The sequence below is a fragment of the Erpetoichthys calabaricus genome, chromosome 7, assembly GCF_900747795.2.
Source record: "Erpetoichthys calabaricus chromosome 7, fErpCal1.3, whole genome shotgun sequence".
NCBI lineage: Eukaryota > Metazoa > Chordata > Cladistia > Polypteriformes > Polypteridae > Erpetoichthys > Erpetoichthys calabaricus.
In genome coordinates this window covers 107,972,476-107,997,074 of record NC_041400.2, presented here as the reverse complement: position 1 = coordinate 107,997,074, position 24,599 = coordinate 107,972,476, and the positions used below count along the sequence as shown (strand labels likewise).

At 36.9% G+C, this 24,599-nt stretch overlaps 1 protein-coding gene across 1 annotated transcript in view; it reads left to right on the top strand.

Annotated features, from left to right (window-relative positions):
• The window catches only part of snx24 (sorting nexin 24), a 247,675-nt gene that overhangs the window by 121,720 nt on the left and 101,356 nt on the right, over positions 1-24,599 (top strand). The window contains exons 2-3 of the mRNA XM_028805249.2: positions 15,720-15,803; positions 16,650-16,754. Of these exons, the coding sequence (XP_028661082.1) occupies positions 15,720-15,803; positions 16,650-16,754 (189 nt within the window). The remainder of the gene's footprint in view (positions 1-15,719; positions 15,804-16,649; positions 16,755-24,599) is intronic.

Here is a 24,599-nt window from a genome sequence, read left to right as displayed (position 1 = left end):
AAAGTGGTTGGTGCCCATTTGCTGCAGACATTGGGCATCACAATCGTAGGAACTGTGAATTGCTTTTGAAAATTTTTTCTGACCATAAAGTGAATTGTCAATCTCTAATCCAAATAAATAAATACATAAATAAGTTTCTCTACTGTATGTTAACATTAGATATTCATTTAAATATACATTTAATGTTCATTACATGAAAACATTAACATTCTGTAATATTAGAGTGAAGCTATACTTGAATGTTAAACGTATGCTATATCTTAATAACTAAGGATCTTAACATTATAGAATTCAAGAAATATGTAATCTAAACTGGTGTGACAGTAATAGCACATTAAACACTTAAAAATAATTGAACAAGAGCTACTGTCATGTACTGCTGTCTGTATGTGAAAAGTTTTCAGTTACTGTCTGTTTTTGTTGTGGTGAATGGTTTTACTTAACTTTGTTCTCTTTTTACAGTATTTAGAAACAAAAAAAAAGCTCTTTTCAGATCCTGAGTCAGAGTTTCTGTATTGTGGTGTATTATTTCTGACAATATCTTAGTATTGTTTGCTGCAGATCTCCTTCTGTATTATTTCAGATAAACTAATTTATGATGCTAAAGTATATTTCCAGATCTATGCAGCTCTAATGTCAGTGTAGGAAAAACAGTTATTATATATTTCTGATAAAAAATAAGCAAAATGCAAATCTTAAAATATCTAAAACTTCCAGATGTTCTGCCACAAGGACAGAGTAAATATTATTGCTGCCAAGTCCATTACGTTACAAAGAATTCTAAGTTAAAATATGCAGAGAGAACAAATACATCAGATCTGAGAAAGCAAGAACATGTATGCCAAAAATCAGTTTAGAAAACACACAAAAGTCCTCATTTACAAAATTCATTTTTAAGTAACTAACACATGTAATTTGTATTTCTAATTGCAGAAACTTGGACACAGATAATAGTGTGCTTCCATTTTAAATAGAGGTAGTCCTTAGTTGTCAAGCATTGCAACCATACAACAAAGCACATAATGCTAGTGCCCGCTGTAAACAAAAAAAAAAGCAAAATGGCTACAGGTAATGTACATAAAATGATGATAAAAAAATAATGTTCAAAATAGAAATGAAATTACTCTACATATCGCTTGCAGAAATGGGAGTCTAGACTCTGCACAAACCAAATCCCCATAATCATAAAACTAGACATAGGTATGAGGTATTGTTGTGATGTGAGATTTTGCATATAACTTGATAAATATTTTGTATGTCTTTATTTGTAATTTAGGCAAAGCAATGTAATTTAGTGTTACTTTGGTGAGAGGCATTCGTGTTTGCCCCCCCTTTACGACTGAGTCTTTTTGAATTTTACAACAGAGTTGGGGGGTGTGCCTTAAACCAGTTTGGCAAGTGTTTCTCTGCTAAAGTCTTTCAACCCCCGCAAGAAAGCCATAAAGACAAAACAATCTTGGGGGATGGCAGGTATTAAGATGTTGTATTTCCCCATTGGTCTGAGGTATGCTTGCTTGGAATTGGCTTCTCTCAGAGACCTTTAAGTACTATGATGCCCTATTGGCTGTAGGGGTTGGACAGAGAATCTATAAATCTGCTTGTTCAACCACATTCTCCCTGTCTTACTAACATCTGAAAGAAGCATCTCTTACTAACCAACATATGATGAAAAAGTATCTATCTTACCAAACTGATGAAGACCATCACACCATGAACTGAAAGGACAACACAATGGAGACCACAGCTTAGCAGCCATATTGGAACAGGCATACGGCCTGTTCTGAAGAAAGCTGAGCACCAATGATGCCATAACTAGAGACATTCTAAATAACTACAAGTCTGTGTGCCGCCTGCAACTACACATCACCATTTAATCAGGTTGTATGGTTGCCAATATTCAAATGTACTTTGCATATTGTTATTATTTATGAATATTACCAATAATACATTGTTTTATGTGTAACTTAATTCCTGCTTGTCTTTTTACTACACCTAATTGCCTATAGATATAGAAGGGAACGTGGGAATAAGTTATATACTATAATACCTTATAAACAGTGGTAAGTCTGTGAGATTAGGCATTCTGACAAAGGCTACATATTAATAATACAATAGGGAAAGTAGAGCAATATATAATAATCTACCAAGACAAAACCGGTATGATTGACCTGCTGCCCATTTTTCATGTCCTGTATAATGCCTAGTCAATAATATGTGGCTGGAAAACCTCTGCCTTTCTGCATGGAGAGTCTGGAAACATAGAAAAAATCCTTGATGCTGAATAAAGCAGTGGGTGTTTAAAAACACACGTGTGTATGTAATTACTGCATTACATGTGCATAAAAAATCTTTCTTAGTGCATATACAAACACAACATAGTTTGAAAAATTATTTCCATAGCAAAATGAATTTGAATTTTTAAAATAATGAAAGATAATTGCATCATGTAAAATCTGAGTTATTCCCTTTAGTTTTGACTTTGGTAAATCTGTATCTGTCATATGGTACACTTTAAAGTACTATTTTATATTGTAAAGCATTCAATTAGTCAAAATTCAGTTTCATTGAAAGCAAGACCTGCTGACCTTTTCAAAGTGATGCTTGCCAATTCTTATCCCCTGGTGAAGACCTCTAAGTCGTGTCTCAGCATGCATCCTGCACTGGATTTTTGCAATAATTGTTACAGGGAAATATCAACATTCTTCACAACAGCATGGGCAGAGTGACAGCAAGAAATGGAAAAATAAGCAAGAGCCTAAAGTATTTCAAAAATAGGCATCCATTTAATTTATAGAACTTGTGTAATTTTCCTGTTTTAAAAATCTCTATGATTACATTAACATAGCATGAGAGCCTAACATGCCATCTGTTTTCTGAAGGGTTGCTACTGTCACAAATTGTTGCTTTTTGTTTTCTTGACTGAAGAGTAGGTGGACAGTAAGGTCATGTTAAACAATTAGTTCAATTGAAGGTAAAACGTCTCCGCCAAGAGTTTGTGCTGGGGTTATTACAATCACCTTGGCCTTTTGAAAACTACCTTTAGATTGTTAGAATAAATATTGAATTATTACTTTACAATTAGTTTTTGAATGCATAGTGACAAGCCTAGCAACCAAGAAGCATCATGACTGCAGACATGAAAACTAGCACATGTTTTATGTGATGAAAGATGCTGGGAAGGAATTTAAGTGCATGTGACTCTGTACACCTGACATCAAATCGGAACTGTGCTGATTACATTTTTTGACTGCCTGCAGGAGGTCACTTACATTGCAATATCAAAATGCTCATTATGCACATTCTATGGTGTGGTGTATGCAGGAAAAATGCTAAGAAATTTAAAAATAAAATGCAGAGTATGTGATATGGCACCGCAAACCATTTTTTCCCTTTTACAGTGAATTCCGACTCACCATTGTTTGAGAATATGGTAGAGAGAAAGAGAGGAAAAAATGGTTAAAGAATGTTCTTGAGTGACTAAAAGTAATTAGTAACTGTTGCTTTTACTTGCTGGTAAGCATTTACTAAGATCAATAATATTGGAAAGCAAGTCTACTTTTAGGTTTTGATGACAATGTAGAGTTATGATATATATTTATTAAATAAAATTTTAATGATTCTTAACAATCTTTTTTAATAAAAGTGAATGCCGGTCCTATAATGGAGTCCTGCAGCAGTTTCAGTGTATCAGAGATAAGGCACACATGCCACAGCCTAACACACAAAACTTTACCCCTTTGATCGGGGGTTTTCTCAGGGCTTATGTTTGAATCTAATTTAATTATGTACCCAGTATAACTAAAAACTTCTTATATGGCATCTTTTGGCTGGCCTTGAAGTACTATATGTGTAATTCACACATTTAGAGCTGGGGCCCGTTATATAGAAGGACATTCTACCTAAATGAAAAAATTGGGTGGTAATTTGTGTATGTGTTCATTTTATGCAAATATTTCATTTTAAGGAGGCTTTGGTGGTCAATGTTTGTATGGCTCATAGTGATTTTTATGTGTCTTTATTTACTAGGTTACTTTTTAAATTATATGAATGCAATGCATGTAACTGTATATTCCTGCAACTCCATCTTAACAATCATGGTGCTTAGCCTATTGTTGATCATGTTATGTATAGTGGTGGCTAGTTAGTCCACAATATTGACTAGATTGTATTTTATTTCTTCACCTAAACAGGGTGAACTAGTCAAGCATGGCCACACTGCAGGCTCACTTACACTGATTATATGCAATGGCATTAATAAAAGTCATTCTAAATTCTAAATGTAACAGGTTTTTAGAAGAATTTCCAAGGACATTTTAACACCTTAAGGAATTTATTGAATTAAAGAACAAAATAAATTTGTGAGGTATGCATAGACCCTCTCAAGAAAAGTTCAATGTTTAATTCATGTAGCATTAATTGCTTAGTGGATCATTCTGTCTGAAATGGCCAAACTCAGTTTTGTTTTCAAATGTCAAGAGCCACCCAAAAATTGTTGAAAACATTCTTCCATATTTTAAATATCTCTTACTTCATATTTATTATGAATTTTTTTTTAGCAATAGTTAGGAAAAACTCTTGCAGGTAGTATATACAGTATGAAAACTGATGAAATGTATGGTGATTTTCTTCCATTCTTCATTTAAGCTATATAATCCAATTTCAGGGTGGCAGCATCGGGTGCAAGGCAGGAGTTTAACCTACATAGAGCATCAAGCCATTTTAGTGAAACATCCATTTACACCTGAAACAGAAAAAAAGCATAAACAGAGAAGACTTCAAAAAGTCACAGGATGAACATGCAAACAACACATAGTTAAAAACAGACTCAAACATAAACCCAGGCTTCTAGAGCTGTGAGGCAGAAGCACTAACAGCACCACTATGCCATGACGATGTGTCTATTGTAACAAAGTATTCTATGAAATAAGTCATTTGTTAGGCTTACTTACTTAACATTATTAGGCTTACTTAGATTTATTTATTTATTATTTTTTTTTGGACCAGATTGATAGAAGGTGTGGAAAGGCTCAGTCCCGGCACACACAGGCGGGCACAGAACGTCTTAAAAACATACACGTTTTAATTGCACACCCCTATTTACACATCCAAGCCCCAGTGCATTAATCCCCAAATATAGTCCTTTAAACTCCTTTCTTCTTCCTATCCTCTCGCCTCCGACTCCTCCCAGGCAAGCTCTGTCCACTTCCACCTGACTCCAGCTCCTGGAATGGTTTGAGGCGGCCTTCCCCGGATGTGCTCCAGGTGCTCGATGACAGACTTCCAGCAGCACTCTCCAGTGTGGCGGAAGTGCTGCCCTTGCACCCGGAAGCACTCTGGGCATACACCATCCCTGGTCCAGCAGCACTTCCTGGTGTGGCGGAAGCACTGCCTTCCAGGGCTCCACAAGTATCTGGGTGCCCCCTGGTGGTGACCACGGGCCCCAACTGGGTTGAGCTTCCAAGCTCTGCTCCCGTGGCCCCCACGCAGACCAGGGCGGCTGCCCTCTCATGGCCCGGGGAATGTATTGCTCCTCCAGGCATCCCGACTGGGCAGGACCCCCGGCCATCTGCCACAAGGGATATTATTGTTGGTTGGTGTTGCTCATTACGGAGAAGGAGTGGGTGTATACTCTTTTTTTCCTTTTTTCCACTGGCCAGTTTACCAGTATGAATAAGGGTTAGAGAAGCTAAGCTAAACCAAAACACATAAGCAGGCTTTTGTATAAGGTTAAATTATATTTTTATAGCAAAATTTATCATTAACATACTACAGAAAATTGCCTAGTTACTAAGAGCTGAACAGAAGGAAACTGGAACAGAACACTGGATAGATATGGCCTAGTCCAAAGAGATAAAACACCTCATTTTCATAGAGTGGTTTAATATTGGTAAATAAGGGCCCAGTCCCCTGGGGGGGATTCACATATCTTTTTTTCACATTGCTATTTGAACTTGAAATCATTTATTCTAAGCTTGGGATGATGATCATTACAGAGTAGTGGTATAGAAAATTAATTATGCTTTTAGACCGAAGTACCATTAAGTGAATATTATCCAGGTTTGTTTAATTACTTTAAAGACATTCTAGATAAAATGTTGATTCTAAATACTAAATAAAACAATTATAAACTTGCATCACATTGAAATTTGTTAGTAGTTCTTGCATATACTGTAGAAGCCGGGGCATTGCAATGGAGCAGTGTAAAGTTGATTGATGAAAAATATACACAGACTAACTCAGAAGGCATTTGTTTTACTTTTTTTCCAATGTACTAAACTAACAGGAATGTTTTTCTGTCTTCCTTTAGATTTGTCCCATTGCAACTTCTTACTCCTTATTAAGATTTTGAAGATACAAACCAGTAGTTCAGTAATTGCTTTCTTGAATCTGCCTTTAATAATTATGCTTAGTAAAGCTGTCCTGAAAATTAGAAAGGCAGAGACTAATGGAAAACTAGATTTTTCACTGAATTAGAAAGCAGGACAATCTATATATTGACAACATTTCAAGTTGAAAGGGATTGGGAAAACTGATTTGGACCATCCAAGAGAAGGATGCAAACACAGACCTGATGCTCTTTGGCATCTCTCCTTATTGAACAGATAAGAGACTTCGTACAAGTCATGTCTGGAAATATCATTGCCCATGTTCCCAGTGCAGTGTCAAGCAAAGTAAATGAATAAATGGAATAAAGCATGTAAAAGAAATAGAAATTAGCTAATGAAATTTGTGAATGTTAAAAAAAATACTTAAGGCTTGCAGAAAAGAGATAATTTGCAAAACACATTGCTTTGTATGATGCAGTAAATCAAATACCATCGAAAGTAATGATACAATGTATTAGTTTAAAGGCAAAGCAAATATTTCCTTCTAGTTTAACACTGACAATTAAACATATTTTTAACAAAGACCACCATGCAGAAAGAGTTTGGTGAGGCTGTAAAGAACTGTGCAGCTTCATCGAGTTTCTTATAATTTTGATGTAGTAAGAATGATTTCTCCCTGGCTGTTCTTAGCATGTGCGTGGAAAGAGTGTTCTCAATTTTAGGATATTGTAAAGAGGTGAAAGGAACACACAGGGCACCTTTGTACCCAGCTCTCCTTAGGGGTGGCAGTGCCAGAATTGTGTTGTGAGTTTAGTACTGTTATTTGCTTGAAGTCAGAGTAGTGCTTAAAAAGCTCTGCAGTAGCAAAGCTATATGAACTATGGTAATGGATGTAATCTGGCTAGAAATGTTGACTGTTTTGGGGTTCTCTAGTTTAATTGAACTCTTTAACATGTAGCAGAGGCCTACAAGCAAAACTTTTAGTTTAGTTGACTATGATTTTCAGAGAGTGGCAAAAGTGCATGGTGTTCCAGCTACTGAAAGATTACTCAGGTTTCCCTGCTTGGAAAATCCTCTTTCCACAAACTAAAAAGGAGATTCCAGTCCTCTGAAGGATGAATACAGATTTAACTCTGGACATGGCAAATCGGACACACAGTTGGTCCTTGTGTGATATATGCCAGTTCACACTACAGATATGAAGATAACTTATGGCTGCAATAATAACTTATCTAGTAAAAGTGGAAGAGTGTGAGGGTGAGGAGCTGTAGATACATTAAGTTTATTCGATGTATTGCTTGATATCAAGGTATAGCCGTTGTTTGGACTATATCTACTTTTCTAACTTGAGTGTTCCAACTTATCTAATTAAAAATAGTGATGTTCTTTTATTCTTGTTTTGGTCTTTTTTTTGTCTGAGTTGTAGACTTGAGTGATCCATTAACCACGTGTGAATTGTTTGGAATGTTTATGAGCACCACAAAATTTGTATCCTATTATCTCCTAGAAGAGAGTGGTTGGCTCCATGCAGATATCTGGGGAACAACTAGCACAAGTGTTGACACAGAGTTTGTATCCATGGTCACATTTGTGGGTAACTTGTCAATTACTAGATTAATTAATTATGGCAATATTGTGGGCACTGTATTGGGCAATGCTTGTGATGCATGAGATCTTTCTTGCTAGTCCTACAACATTTCCATCCTATGGTCCTAAACCTTGGTTAGCAATGGAAAGAATCAATCAGCACATGTAAGATTTGTCCATATAGTTGCAACTCACTTCCAGTAAGTTGAGGAACATAAAAATGTAGTAGGATCTTGGAGCACAGCTGGTACTGCACAAAAGTGATAGATGCCAAGTACCGTGTGTAAGGATCTAATGAGGGTGCCCCCTAGTCAATTCTGTTTGGAAGTGTGTAAGATGTAAGCTATAAATAGTAGACCCAAAGACAGATTAAGACACAATGCAGGATATACATATTTTAGCTGGGGATAGAGGGAATATACTTTGTCTTTTTCTGATAGTCTCCACCGTAACCAAGAATGCAAATAAGCACACTATTTAGCTTAGTTGAAGTTAATTAATTCTGAATAAGAGATTATATAAGAAAACATTTTTTACTGTATGTGTTAAGCTTTTTTAGCATTGGAACAAATCAACTGAAAGTGCATTATAGTATATGATTAAAAGCATTGTATGGGTTTCTCCAAAAAGACCACTTTGCATAATTTTTTTAAGTCTCTAGCACCAACACTGCTGAGATGTACAGAGGTCTGCTTTCTGAGTTTTGAGTTTATAAATAATGTAGTTGAGAACTCTGACCTCCTATTCTAAGTTCTGGAGGGGGGGGGAGGTGGGGGACATACATTAAGAAAAAAATGGAAGTGGTGCATACTTTTGCAAGTCGACATCTTTTGTTGAAACCAGCGTTCATCTGTTGAAGCAAAGGTACAAATTACCTGATTATGATGTATCATGTATCTCAGTAAGTCTCTTTGTTCGGAAGAAAAAATCAATACGAAACCTCTTGGAGCAGCTCTTTTTCCGTTTTAAATGTCCAGGTAGAAAGAGTCTGGAAATGCTGATTCCACATTTAGAACGACAGTGATTCATACCATAGTGCTGTCCAGTTAGGTCTCTAACTTATACCTGAGGGTCTTTCACTGACATTTCATCTGCAACTTTGGAAAAGGTTAGGGATCTGTTTGCTGGTTATAACACGTAAGCTAGGAAGGAGCAATAATACTGGTGTATTTTTAGAATTTCTCAGCATTATGGGATTTACACTGCAACAGTAAAATGTATTTGTATTATAGTGTTTGTGGTAGCTATGTGGGAGTTACATCATTTTTTGTAAAGACTATGTATGACCTCTTCCCTGATATTTTAAAGTTTATTTTTAATATATTATTTAGATAATGTATTTTTGTCTTTAAGACTTACAATGTTAAACTCTACCATATTTATCTTATTGAAATCATTCTGTTTAAATAGTCATCATAAGTAATTTTAAAGTATTTTTTACTGTTTACTTATGTACTGTATGGATAATGTATGCTTAAAGAATGGATATATTTTTCAGATTCAGTGCCATAAATCTTTTGAGCAGGTTCCCATGGGTTCATCAGAACAGAAAGCAAACGCAGTTTTGTAGGGCATGCTTAGCACTTGCTTTTTCAGTGTTGTTACAAGTGAAAATGGGTTTTGATAATTTAATGTAATATTTAAAAACCGCTATGCAACAATGCCCTACTTTGTTATTTAGATGAACTATGTAGCATTCAGCCCCGTGGACTTTCAAATTTAAAGTTGTATTGTCTTGCTTTATTGAATCTTGAAAAACTCCTATGTTAAAAGTGATAAACATAGTGCTATAAATTCTTTCAAATAAAGTTCTAAACATATAGTATAAATGCTTCTGTACATTTTCACCAGTTTACTATGATAAGTCTAAGTAGGCTTTTACACAATCATTGTCTGAGGAAGACTCCACATTCATTTCATTTCAGTTTATCATTATCTTCATTCCCTACAGGTTTTTGAATTGTATTTATTACTAATACTGCAATCAAGGTTTTCCTCCTGAATTGAGGTTAACTATGTCTTCTTTTCCTGGTGCAACACAAGTTAATAAGTACAAATTTAAACCAACCTACTGAAGTAAATTCTTTATGCCATGAAGCTCATAAAAATAAAACATTATTAAAAACATTCAGCACATGAGCAACAATAATCATCCTTTCCCAAAAGCCCCAGTCATGAAGTATATAACACAAACTTGCTTTTATCACATTAAAATATTTAAGATCAGCATGTTAAATTCATGCATTTCGCAGCTTCTGTACCATTATGAAATCTAGTAGTCCTGATCTTTATTGACCATTTGAAGAAGGAAGGAGAGTGGACATGGGATGGGCAAGATGTGACAAGTCATAAATAATTTTAGTGGCTTTATATATCAGACTGTAACCACAGAGTGAAACCATAGTGATTGGATGGTATGCAGTTATTCCATAAGCAGTGCCAACCGTGATCTCTGCCTACTTCTAGTCCTTGCTAGAGAAATTTTCATGACGAACTTTGATATAGATGATCAGAATATTTAAATAATGGACTTTTAGAAAATAGTAAATGTGAGTCAAAAATGGAATAAGGTTATTAAACAGCACCAATCAGGGGATTGGTAAAAGACCATTTAGAAATCATTCAGACACCCCCCCATCGCCCAGATGACCATCATGAAGAGGGACAGGTAGCTGTAAAACTGTACATGGTAAATATGGTGATTATTGTTATGAGTCTGTGTGTTTTAACATTTCCGTAACACTTGTTTTAGCTTCCATTATTATTGATTTTAGCTATTATTATTATTATTATTTGCAATGCCATATTAAGTTTGCATCATTGTGACATAGTATCAGTTGCTGTGGAACACGTCTCTGGAAACCCCGTAATCAAAATAATCGATGTGCCAATATAAAAAGAAGTATATCAGACGCATCATTATGTGAGTTTACACACATATATCCTCAACTAAAAATAAATCTTGTGTGTGTATTTGGTTCTTGTGCTTTAGATTCCCTGGTTTCTGATTATTTTCTTTGTCTCCTTGCTACAGTTCTATAGGACAGATTTTAGGGTTCAACCAATTACGTCTAGGTCAAGCCCTATTATCAGATTGTTAGTTATTGTTATCAAGGTATTGTTGTGGAATACTGGGTCCATGGTAAAGCAGAAGAGGTCAGTTTTTTAAATAAATAATTAACAGCTGGCTCAATCCTTGAGTGTGCGTGCTTGCGCAGCTGCAGGAGGTTGGTGGAGTAGTTGAGATGAAGCACACCTGCACATGCTTTTTGCAAGTCATGATTGAGGCACTGTGTTCACGGAGGCATATAAGGGGAAGTCGGCATGGCAGAAGGAAAAGATGAAAAAAAATGAAGGGAAAGAAAGGATGGAGGTTAAAGAATAGGGAGAAGCAGGCAGGAAGATGGGAAGGGCCCAAACAAGAGAGAGAGTGAAGATACACAGCTGGGAAGACAGTCCCTTGGGGAGTGTGAGGCCAAAGCTCAGGTTTGCTATAGTGGATCACTCCAGCTGATCGACTCAGGGAGCTGGAGTGATATGGTGCTTGCTCCCATGTAAGTCCAGAGGGAACTTGGTGCAGTACCCTACTGGGACCACAGACGGCGGCAGGAACCCAAGCCTTGTAAAGATGAAGTTTGACGCAGCACCCTACTGGGAGCCATGGAACAGTATGGACCTGAACCTGAAGAGGATGGAAGGCTGTTCCTCTGGTCAGATTTGCATCTCCTCTGCTGCGATGCCTTGTGAGAGGTAAGCAGAGGAGTTGTCTGTTTCAAAAGGGTTGCACTGTGCAGTGAGTTTTAAAGGACAGTTTCCTGCCTGGGGATGTTAACTTCCAGACTGCACTGTTTTAATGGGTTATTTATTTATTTAATGAATGAAGTTTGCACTGCAATATTTGAACACTTTGTTTTAGTAAAATCATGTCACTGTTGCACATACATCTTGCCATGTGTATGTGTCCTCATTTTCCCGTTCATCTCGGGGGAGCATGGAGCTGACCCACACCGTCAAATTGTTTTTAAATGTTGTGAATGTTTCTAAATTTTTTGTGAAATCTTTAGCCTATTATTTCAATTTGATTTTTATTCTTATGTATATGGGTGCAACTTAGATGGCATAATGTTTACATATTCCTCATGTGAATTTCCCCTTGGGATTAATAAAGTATCTATCTATCTATCTATCTATCTATCTATCTATCTATCTATCTATCTATCTATCTATCTATCTATCTATCTATCTATCTATCTATCTGTCTGTCTGTCTGTCTGTCTGTCTGTCTGTCTGTCTAGTCAATAAAAACCTTGAACTTTAATCTGTATAGAAGAGAGTAACCTTTTAAAGTATTGTAGGCACTTAGCTGGGAAGTAAAAGTGTCTAGTGGAAATACTGTAGGTGAAAGAAAAATGACTGGAATATGTGAAATTTTAAAAAGGGTAATCAGAAACAAAGCAAAATTAGGAGTCGGAGAACCAGGAAAAACCACTAGGACTAAGTCAAGCCAGGACTGTCCTAGTATTAACACCCATCCATTTATTTTCTGAACCCACTTAATCCAGATTTAGAAGTTTTGGAGAAAAAATGGTTTAAGCAACGTTTCATTTAGCAACAAATTCCTGATTGTATTGCATTCAATGGGTAGAATGGTGGATTACAGGTTTGAATCACACACTCAGATATTATCCGTTTGGAGCATGCACATTCTTTCCATGTCTGTTGTGTTTTCTGTGGATTAGTTTTCCTTCCACATCTCCAAACACATGAACATTACGCTAACAGGTGATGCCATATTGGCCCTGTGGGTGTGTGTGTGTGTGTGTGCGCGCGTGACTGGGCTATGCAATTGTCTAATGGATATCAAGGGATAGACTCTGGCTTTCCTTGGCAATGTATTTAATTAATCTAGTTCGAGAATGTTATGCTTTTTCATTTCAGACAATTACCTCATTAAGCCATCCTTGGGAAAGAGCTTATAGTGTAGAAACTAAAGTGAGGAACCTGGCTATTCATATTCACCATGCCTGATAATTCTATGTAATTTAGATGTATTTCTTGGAAATGCTCAATAACATATCTTGGAGTAATGAGAATTTAATCATGTTATGTCTTAACAGCCAATGACTAATTTCGTTCACTTTTACTTAGATACATTTGATACATTTTAATGTCAAATATCCTATTACAAGGTTTAAAAAAACTTTTCAACACAGACTACAAGATTATGATATACAAAATAATACAAAAGGCTATTCAGCCTTGCAGCAGTGCTTTTATATACTGTATTTAATTCAGCTGTATATTGTGTTCTAATATTGTGGAATTGAAATTCAAAAAATTCTTTCAATATTAAAACATTTTTTAACTTAAGTTTATGAGACTTGTCATGGGCGGCACGGTGGCGCAGTGGGTAGCGCTGCTGCCTCGCAGTTGGGAGACCTGGGGACCCGGGTTCGCTTCCCGGGTCCTCCCAGCGTGGAGTTTGCATGTTCTCCCCGTGTCTGCGTGGGTTTCCTCCGGGCGCTCCGGTTTCCTCCCACAGTCCAAAGACATGCTGGTTAGGTGGATTGGCGATTCTAAATTGGCCCTAGTGTGTGCTTGGTGTGTGGGTGTGTTTGTGTGTGCCCTGCGGTGGGTTGGCACCCTGCCCAGGATTGGTTCCCTGCCTTGTGCCCTGTGTTGGCTGGGATTGGCTCCAGCAGACCCCCGTGACCCTGTGTTCGGATTCAGCGGGTTGGAAAATGGATGGATGGATGGACTTGTCATGGTAAACGTATAAGAAATGGTATGAACATGCCATGTCATTTTGCATTGTAGGTATGAGGGAGGCGTCCCGCTCTGTGATTTTAGCGTGATCGTCACAGTGGGGAGAGTGAGCAGGTACCCCATGGTGAATAGAGTATGATTGTCAAAGCAGGGGTGTGTGGGCTAGTGTGTCGAGCGATCACCAGAGCGTTAGATCGTGAATCAAGCGCTATTGACAAATAAATATTTTCCTACTTGTTGAATTGAGCACAGTTGTCAGAGTCAGGGTCGGGGAAGTTGTCTAGGATTGGCCAAGATCCACCTGCGATGCTGCCACAACGAGTCGAGTGTAACCATTGGAGCAGTTTGGGTTTCGGCTGCGGCCCACCTGCAATACCCCACAGCCAACAAGTTGAGAAACTCTGCCTTAGGGTTCATAATGAACTTTTTGCTCTTGTAATGATTAAAATTCAGAAGAAATAAGTTTATAAAATCATACCTGTCAGATATGGACAAAACAAATGTTTTTTATTTTTGTATTCTTAATAATAGATCAAGCGGAAATCCTCCTGAACAGTAGCTGACCTTGTAATTAAATTTAATTCTAAACAAAACGGCCCAATAATACCTCATTAATGAGTGCTATATTTTATAAGTATAAATGAAACAGAGGTTTTGCTCATTGCTGTTTTTATGTACACTTAAGATTTTTATTGGTTAGAAAAAAACACAGGACACCACTGATTCAAAGTAATATGTGCTAGGCACTTCATGGAAAATATGTAGTGTAAGCATAGCTCCTAAACAGACCACCCCCTCAGTAAATGATGGTTACTCTTGCACAAAAATGTATTTTGTTGTTGTCTTTATTAACAAAAAAGTCATTTTATTGGCAGTATTAAGTTGGTTGATGTTTGGTAGATTGTTTTAACTTTTATAGGATTAATTATTTTCTCAGTGTTTGTGATTTATAGGAAAGACATGTTGTTTGCACCTTTTGTTGCAAAGTTGCATAGTTATACAGGTAATATTCAGCATAATTTGCAGTTGTAATATATATTTTAATAATAATCCTAATTGAATATACTCTTAGCTTTAAAAGTGACTCCTTGCCTTACCCTCCCCACAATGGTGATTTCACAGTGGCGTTCATCATCTGTTTTCAGATGCTGACCCAGGGACCCTGGACACGCAAACATGTCACGTCAGTTGGCAGTAATTAGTGAGTACAGAGAAAGCCTTTCTGTGGCCTTTCAACCTTTTTCCTGAATGGTGTGAAGGTACAGAGAAAGAGAAGTAGGGGGAGAAAGCTGTCATGGCCATCGTGTTTAGAAAATTATCTTCCTCCATTCCTCCCCCTCACCTCTTCTTTGTTTTTATCCTGCACAATAAGTCCAGCTGAGTCTGTTGATGAATATGCAGGTTAGAAAGAAATTAACCTAGCATGCACTTTTTGAATTTATTGTCTTACAGATGACACACTGCCTCTGTCATCCGGTATGCAAGGGATGTTTGTAAGGTTTCACAATCTGTACAGTATTTGCAGTTGCACATTTCTCTGTTACAACTGTGTGTTTTATGAGCTTTAAATATGTACTCCCTTTCTGTGAGCTTTGAAATTGTGAACTGATTGTTTGCATGATGGCTGTGTCATCTTGTTTTTCTGTTGAGAAATGGAACTATATCTACTTTTGCTGAAATACTTGCTGCTGTTCTTATACTGTGTATTTGTATTAATGCTTAATTTGTCTTGTTTTATCCAGTCAAATTCCATGCATCTGGTTTTGGTTTTTTTAATATAAATAAATATATATAATGTGTGTGTATATGTGTATATATGTGTATACAATTATATAGTATATGTATCTGAATGGAATTAGGTTTAGTAAGAGTAAATAGAATTGAATTACAGCAATAAAGTATAACTGCTGCATGTCATTACTGAACCAATAAAGTAGAGTACGTCATTTGTCATTTGCTTTTTACTAAATGGGTCTTCCCAGATCAAAGAAGTAGTGTACAGTATCTATTTCATCTATTCTATTTTTTCATTTGTTTTAGGTTTTCAAAATTGATGTCCTTGTGAATGGCAGACAGCATTCTGTTGAGAAGCGATACAGCGAGTTTCATGCCCTGCATAAAAAGGTAACCTACTATTTATTTATTTTAAAATATATTTTCTATTATTTTCAAAATACAGAACTTTCTATCACTGGCTTATAGTTACAACATACATGGAATGATTGTTAATCATCAGCAACACTTGTACTCTAGCAGTATTTATCTTTTATGCCTCTTGGCTGTGGTAGAAACTCCAGTTTGTTCCTGATTTGTTCCACATTCTCCCAAAACAATTAATTATATATTGCCAAGGTGCACCAAAAAGGTGATGATGACTTCTTTACAGGTGTTGATGAATGAAAATTAAGAGTGTTGAATTTAGTAATAAATAAAAAAAACTCCAATCATATGAAACATTCAACAACTTGTAATGAAACAGCGGTATAAACACAATTTATCATTGTTGATTATGACATATTACACTTAGCAGTACTAAATCTGCTGTAATATAGGTCCGCTTTTCAAGCAAGAGCAACCTTGTGCTTGTTTTCCTCTTTTCCTAGTGCTATAATGATGTGTTTATCTACTAATTAGATCTTTAATAAACTATTGAGGATTTTTTTCTTTTGCTGAATGGTTGTTTTTCTTGTTCACTTTTGTCTGTCTCGATTCTGCAAAGAAACAATGCCATATTGTTCTTTTGCATTTTAATTGTTACAGAGATAAATTAAAAATTCTTGAAACAGTTCCTTTATGCTTTGAAAAATACAATGTTTTTCTTTAGAGTTTTTAATTAAAAAATATTAGGAATGTCAGTTAAAGTAGCTCTTTGTAATATCTTTTAAAGATTAATTCTCTTATGAACAACAATGGCAGTTTCAGTTAAATTCGTAAAGGCTTATTTAAGATAAACCATTTCATTTATTTTAGCTCAAGAAGTGCATAAAAACTCCTGAGATGCCTTCAAAGCATGTGAGAAACTGGGTTCCCAAAGTGCTAGAGCAACGAAGGTTAGGCCTGGAAATATACTTGCAGGTATTTCATTTTTCTTAAGTAATATTTATGCTTACAACTAACTGTCTTTATTTGCATTGTTATTATTATGATTCTTAGTGATACTTTGGATTATTTTGAATTACTGTGGAGCAGTACAGCAGTGTAGAATTTATGTAATAATAGCCTGAAGGAGCAGAAAACTAAACAGTAGCATCAGTTGCAAAAGTTTCCATACCTAGGAGTGCCTTTGACAAAATTTTATTGTTGCACTTTTGTCACTTGTGCATAAGGAAGGATCCAGTATGTAAGCACAGTTACATATATTTTTTAAAATCAAATGGACCATATCTCCCAAATACCATTCAGCTGAGAAACTGGGAAAATGAATTATGAACATGGCTTAAGTGAAGCATAACTAACAATAGGAAACCATAGAAGCACTGAAGTATACCAATACCTCCAAAGTGGTAAATTAGCTCAAGTTCTCCTCTACCAAGTAAGTGGCCTAAATGTAGTGTTTCTGAAAGCAGAGCTGCAGCCTAGGTAGGTAAGTACCATAAATATAAGAATGCAAGTGTTGTAGAAGGGCAGGGAACCCCATCATTTCTGTCCTGGGAAATTTATGTAATCATGTCACTGAGATTTTGTAAAAAGTAAAGGCATTTTTGATAATTTTATTTTTTCAGTAATACATGCAGCAAACTTGACAGCTACAGTAATAGGTTCTATAAGAGGATCAATTTATTATTTATGTGATCATCAGCATAATCTCTTTGCTGGTCATTTAAATTGCTTTTGGTAATTTTTTTCAAATTAACAGAAGGGAATTTAAAATGGTTAAAATCGATAGGTTTAGGTTGTTGATTATTTACTATACCTTTATATTTACATTTGGGAGATGCTTTTATCCAAAATGACTTACAAATGTAATTGAGTCAACATCAGTCAGGGACAAACATTATACAAGTGAAAAATGCTCTAGACCTTAAATATATGCACCCAATGATATCTGTATTGCCATTTAATTAATACATTGACCGCCACAGTGACCATAGGTAAATTTGTTACCAATGTCAATGTAAAAGCAGCATTTTATTTTAATATACTAATTAAATGCATTTTGTTATTGAGCAAAACTCACAATAAATTTATTTCCTCTAAAATTCAAATTAAATGGTAGTTGGCACATGGAAGAGAAAATTCTCCTTACTTGTAGTCGGCAATGTGTTGTTTTTACTAAAACTCCTTTAGTGGAATAATGAAAGTGTCTGCTTACACTTCTTGTCTTGCATATAATTTAACATATGTTCTTAAATTCTTAGTCATACTACCCTGAAACAGGAGTCTGCCTAGCGTGAATTATTTATTTTACAGATGTGATTTCTTTGCGATGGCAAAGTGAAACAGTGGGTAGCAACTGCCTTCTTAAAGATCCAGTTCCCTGACCTCAGGTTTCATGCCTAAGATTGTCCACTTTATTTTGTACATTTTTTATGCGCGTTTTCTCAAAAAATTAGTTGAATTATTTATAGACTGATCAGTAGCATCAATTTTAATTTCAAAATGCAGAACTTAATTGAAAATCATCAGTATGTATTTTATTTTATAATGTTTTTATTTTTTTTTTTACTGCTAGGGAAGTGGCCAGTTCCTTAACAACTGTGACAGTGAATCACTATGCCCCTTTTATCATCATCACCAGTTTAATTGCAATTTTCTGCATTTACTTATGTTAGCCAGCTGCTCACCAAATATTTTTTTTTTCCCTCTAATTTCCACAGTGTTGGGTGTCCTTTGGACTGAGACTCAAACTTTTCATATCATTCAACACCACCTCCAAGCATGTCCTTTTTTGCGTCACTCTTGGCCTGATCCTCTTCATCTCATGCATCTCCTCACCCAGTCATGTGATGCCTTTCATGCCACTTCCCACACACATTAGTCTTCTTCTCAGAGCAGCATCTTATGCCTCCACACCAAACCTTTCTCTTAAGTCAGTGTTTGTCTTCCTCTCACTCCATGGCACTCCACATGTGCATCTGATCATACACATGATCATTCTTCCCAGCTTTGCTTCATGCTCCACCTTCATCGCCCACATAGACAATTCCTTTAAATGCCAGGTAGACTTGTTTAGAAGTCAAAAGTAGAAATGTGGAGAATATTGCTGTTGTGCCCAGACCTTCATCTGTACTCAACATGTCATCAAAGTAGCTGAACTTCCCTCCTTTTGTCCAAAAGAATTCCATTGCAAATTTCTACATTTACTGTGTATACTACTACAGCTTTCTGTCCCCCTCTCTCATACTTTGTGTAAACACTGCACATGCTGTCTTCAGACTACCCTTCAAACCACTACACCTTTTGTACAACCACTTCCTAAAAAAATGTGTTGGATTTAGTTTTTCCCACATCTTTAACAAATATGCCATTCAGCCATGCACCCACCCCTTCTAAACTTCCAACCACCAACTTGGTCTTTTGTGCATTTACTTTGCGGCCCTTTGCTTCCAAACTAACTTCTGATTTTTTCTTTTTTTACCATTAAAACAAGATAGGCATAAAAAAAGCTTCCTTGGCATTCCTTTGGGCACTTGCCTGTTTACCACTTCCATCATTTACATGAAAAGCAAAAGATTAGGAACACATCCCTGTTCCTCTAAATGTTCACTATGCCTTTATGTTATCCTGACCATTGTTTATGCTTCCTCATACATTGCCCTGACAGTGCAGCCACTAACTCTTCCTTCACACCTTACTTTCACCTGAGCATCTCTTGCAGCACCCTGTCAAACCTTTTCTCATAACTATAAATGCATAATGCAACTTCTTTCCCTTGGCCAGATGCTTTGCTGTATTTGCGTAGCAACAATGACTGCATGTGTTCTATTCTTTCCTTTCACTAAAGAAATGGTATAAATAAATGACATATTATGCATCCTTTTACTGACTTTGGGTACTATCAACCTATTCATTGTTGCAATAAAAAACAGTTAGTGTTTAGAAGTCATCATTGCTTTCAGTTATCTGTTGCGGAAGATGAAAACATCAACTTACAATATCCTGTAGAATATCTACAACTGTTAACACCGTTCGGTCTTACACCACCCGAATTACTGTTGAAAGAAGGATGTATCCAAGAAATATCTTTCCTGATGTTGCATTGTCATGAACACAGAATCAAAATTCAATGTAATAGTGATGAAAATTTAACTCAAAAAATTGTTTTTACTGAAGTTTTACAGTAAAAGTGTAAGTTTAAAACAGAATGAAATCGTATAACATAATGAATAACTCTTAATGGAACATGAAATATAATTTACTTTCAAATTATTACGTTTTACTATTTTTTAATATGTAATGTAAAATAGTTAGTTCTATTATGCATATGTAACAATTCCCATGAAAATAAAAATCTGTTTAAATTGTACATCCGCATCCCCATACACGAGCAGCTGAACCACAAAGTGGCTAGTGCATAGCGCCGGCCTGGAGGTTGGCAAGCAGGGGGCAAAGCCCCCGGACACACACTGGCAGGACACAGGTTCAACACATCACCCGGTTTATTTACACTAAAGTGTGCACAAAAAAACAACACACCAATATACAGTAACTTCTTGCCACCAGTCCATCCGCCTCCACTCCTCTTCAGGCTTTGTCTTCTTCCTCCTGACTCTGGCCATTCAGTGGAGTGAGGCGGCGCCTCTTATTCAGGTCCTGGGAGTGTTCCAGGTGGCTCATCAGTATTACCTGGAGTCACTCCCAGGTTCGCTGAAGGTCCTGTATACAGCTCTGCAGCTTATCCCTGACGGCCCCCACAGAACCAAACCTAACAGGGCTTCACCAAACTCTAGCTCCCGACATGCCCTGCAGGAATCTGTGGTGCCACATCCACCCCAGAAGGGCTGCCCTCTAGTGTCCCAGGGAGAGGTATTGCCTCACCAATGCCCTCTCCCCTGATCCTTCCACTCTGTTGGCATCCCGCCATGGCCGCCCATCAAACCAGATAATGGGATAGAAAGTCAATTCTTGATCTGGACGATCTAAACCGCCCATCGTGCTATTGTAGTTGACCACAGCACAAGGCTTCGTAATCTGTTTGGTGTCTTTTGCCTGTACAATGATCATAGCTGCATTATGTACAGTGCTAAGAAGACAAACATCTTTCTTGTTTTTCCATTTCAGCGGAAGCACTTTACTCTTTTTCTAAGCTTGCTATAATTTTCCTAGCACAAATTGCTATAATTTAGCTGTGCCAAAGTCTTCAGGCATGCCACAAAATGTTAGGACGCACTGTTCCATATGCGTTAATCTTTCTTTGCTGCAAGATGTCAAATAGCTCAGGTGAAGTATAAAAATTGTCCATGGTAACACAGTAACCTTGAATCAGCAAAGCATCTATCAAAGTCATGTGATGGAAGGTCAGGGCCATTACCATGCCGGGATGCTGGCTGGGTGGAACGACCAAGGGCGAGAGAGACCATATTGGAGTCACTATCTTCCCCAAGACACTAGAGGGCAGCTCCCTGGTTTGCTACAGCACCACGGATCCCTGCAGTTCATGTTGAGAGTTATAGTTTGGAGCAGCCCTGTTGGGGTCCGTGGGTGCCGCCAGGGGGTGCTGCAGGTGCGGCTAAGTCCTTGGAGGAACCACTTCCGCCACTCCTGGAAGTACAGCCAGAAGAAGGTCGACAAGCACTTGGAGCATTTCCAGGTGCACTATAAAAGGCTCTGCCTCATCACCAGTCAGGGAGCCAGAGTCGGGAGGTGAAAGACAAAACTTGCGAGGAGGATAGGAGGTGACAGAAGAAGAGAGACCGAGAGAAAGAGAAGGAAGAAGAGCTGTGTTATATTGTATTGTGTTGGATACTCTATGTACTGTGCTGTGAAGAGGGGGGAGCAAGGTTATTATAATTAACGAAAACTAAAATCAAAATTGAAACTATTAATAAAAAACATTTTTGTAAACTGAAATAAAATAATAAAACCGAAATGAAAAACTAAAACTAAACAAAACTATTAAATTAGCTGGAAAGACTAACTGAAATAAAATAATAATTTACTAAAAATATTTTTAGTTTTCATTTTTGAATGAATATTTTTGCCGTTACTCTTTAACACTTTTAACTCTAAAACATGAATGGCGGCTGGTGAAGGAGAGTGGGTGTTCACACAGCATTTGCAGTGACAGAGCAAGCTGAATACAGGCGTGTAAAGAGTGTGAAATAGAAAGCGATTTACTGTGTGATAACAATGACCGTTCTTCTGGAGCTGATAGTGACAGCATGATAGATTCTGGTTCATGTGTTACTGAAGCATACCAAGGTAAGGTGATGATTTTGCTTTGAATGTACTCAGTAGCTTTCAAAGCTGCTGTTCGTTTACTGGATCTCTGGGGCTCAAGAGAGAAGTATTAAAACAGATAATCCCTTATAGATTTTCATTCTGTTCATAAATGACAGCATGTTCGCTATACTTCTGACCAAGCCAAAGATACAGTATATACACTGCAACTATTAAACAGCAGCTCAAAACTAAGTCAGATTCCAAGCTGCATATGAGTCTGATGTCTGTTATGATGTGCTGCTGCAATTCTTTGCGCTTCTTGTATATCAAGATGTAATTTAAATGCTTGAAGTTGGAATGTGCTTGTCAATAAAATCTTTTCCGCATGGACAGAAAAATCACGAGTGAGTAATGTTTCAGTTTATTTCTCAGGAGCCTACGTTTTGTTGACAATAATTCACCTGCCACTTCACACAGGAAAAATCCTTTTTGAAAATAAAACAGCACTAATTGACAGCCTGACTAGGTCAACATTTGCTTTAAAAAAAGTCGTTTAACAACAAAGCGATGCAAACCTTGTAAAATTCCTGAGTTGGTAATGTCTCTACTGAACTACATGTAGGTAGGTAAAGAGAGTCTGCCAACTGGTGAAAACTAAATTTATTTATGTGTTTTTGTATTTATTCTATACTAGCAAAATACCCGCGCTTCGCAGCGGCGAAGTACTGCCTTAAAATTGTTATTAAGAAGAAAAGTAAACATTTTTAAACTGAGGAAAAATATACAAATAATTATTTGTTAAGGATCTCTTTGTATACCACGTTTCCAGTTCTGCCCTCCGGTTGTAATATGACCAAGCTGTGTGCTGAGCTTACTCTTGAGCATGCAACATACACTTGGCCATGTGAAAAGCAATCTTGCCTCAGATCAATGCCAACCTTTTGTAGGGTTTGTCCCTGAGACTTATTAATTGTCATTGTCATTGGGAGATCAGAGGGTATAACGGGGATACGAGGAATAAAAACTCTCTCCCCTGAGCCACTGCCAGTAAAAATAGTTGCCTCAATTAGGTTCTTTTGCAGACACATGACCTGAAGTCTCGTGCCGTTACAAAGTTTTGGTGGCTGTATGCAAATCCACAATCAGCTTTTTTGAGCCAAACCTGTTGTTTTCGTATGAGCAGCTTTTTATTTTTGGGATCGTACCTAGAAACAGAAACTCTATTAACTTGTGGATTTGTGTGCAAATATTTAGCAGCAGCGTCTCTATTAACTTGTGGATTTGACTGTGAGTATTTAGCAACAGCGGCTCTATGAACTTGTGGATTTGCCTGCGAGTATTTAGCGACAGCGTGTCTATTAACTTGTGGATTTTTCTGTGAGTATTTGGCGGCAGCGTCACAAAGTTGTTTCCGTCTAGCTGCATCAGAAAATGTACTACGACGTCTGACACGCCTCCTTTTTACTGTTTTCTCATAGCTTGGATTGCTGCTGTTATAATCAGTTTGAGTTTCATGGTTTGTTTCAATTACGTTAGTATTTGCAGGACTTGTTGTGTTGAAGTGACATTCGGCATCTGTCAAGCGTTGTAAGCATACAACCAGTTTCATCGATAACTTCGCATCCACCTTTTGAGAGTTGAAACATTCATAAACATCAAAGTGTCCACTACTCAAATCGTCACCTGTGAATCTAAAATGTTTAACAGGCATTGGCGGTTCTCCAAACGTGTAAAATAGGCAGGCAGACAACTACGTGGGAGGCGTGGGGATATGGGACGCAATATAGGCAGGCAGCCAACTACGTGGGAGGCTGGGGGACGCAGGACGCAACCCCGCCTCACACGGAGACCGAGCTGCAGGCTATGGACGTCTATATGTACGTAAGTAGGATTCAGATATGACCGTTACGCATAGAATTTAGAAACGAAACCTGCTTAACTTTTGTAAGTAAGCTGTAAGGAATGAGCCTGCCAAATGTCAGCCTTCTACCTACACGGGAAGTTGGAGAATTAGTGATGAGTGAGTCAGTGAGTGAGGGCTTTGCCTTTTATAAGTATAGACTAGCAAAATACCTGCGCTTTGCAGCGGAGAAGTAGTGTGTTAAAGAGGTTATGTAAACATATATATACATATACACATATCTACATATACATATATATATACATATAAATATATACATATCTACATATATACACATATATATATACATATGCATATATATATATATATATATATATATATATATATATATATATATATATATATATAAATATAGACATACATATATACATACATACATACATTCACATATATATATATATATATATTCTAGCAAAATACCCGCGCTTTGCAGCGGAGAAGTAGTGTGTTAAAGAGGTTATGAAAAAGTAAAGGAAACATTTTAAAAATAACGTAACATGATTGTCAATGTAATTGTGTTGTCACTGTTATGAGTGTTGCTGTCATATATATATACATATACACATATATTATATTATACAGTGGTGTGAAAAACTATTTGCCCCCTTCCTGATTTCTTATTCTTTTAAATGTTTGTCACACAAAATGTTTCTGATCATCAAACACATTTAACCATT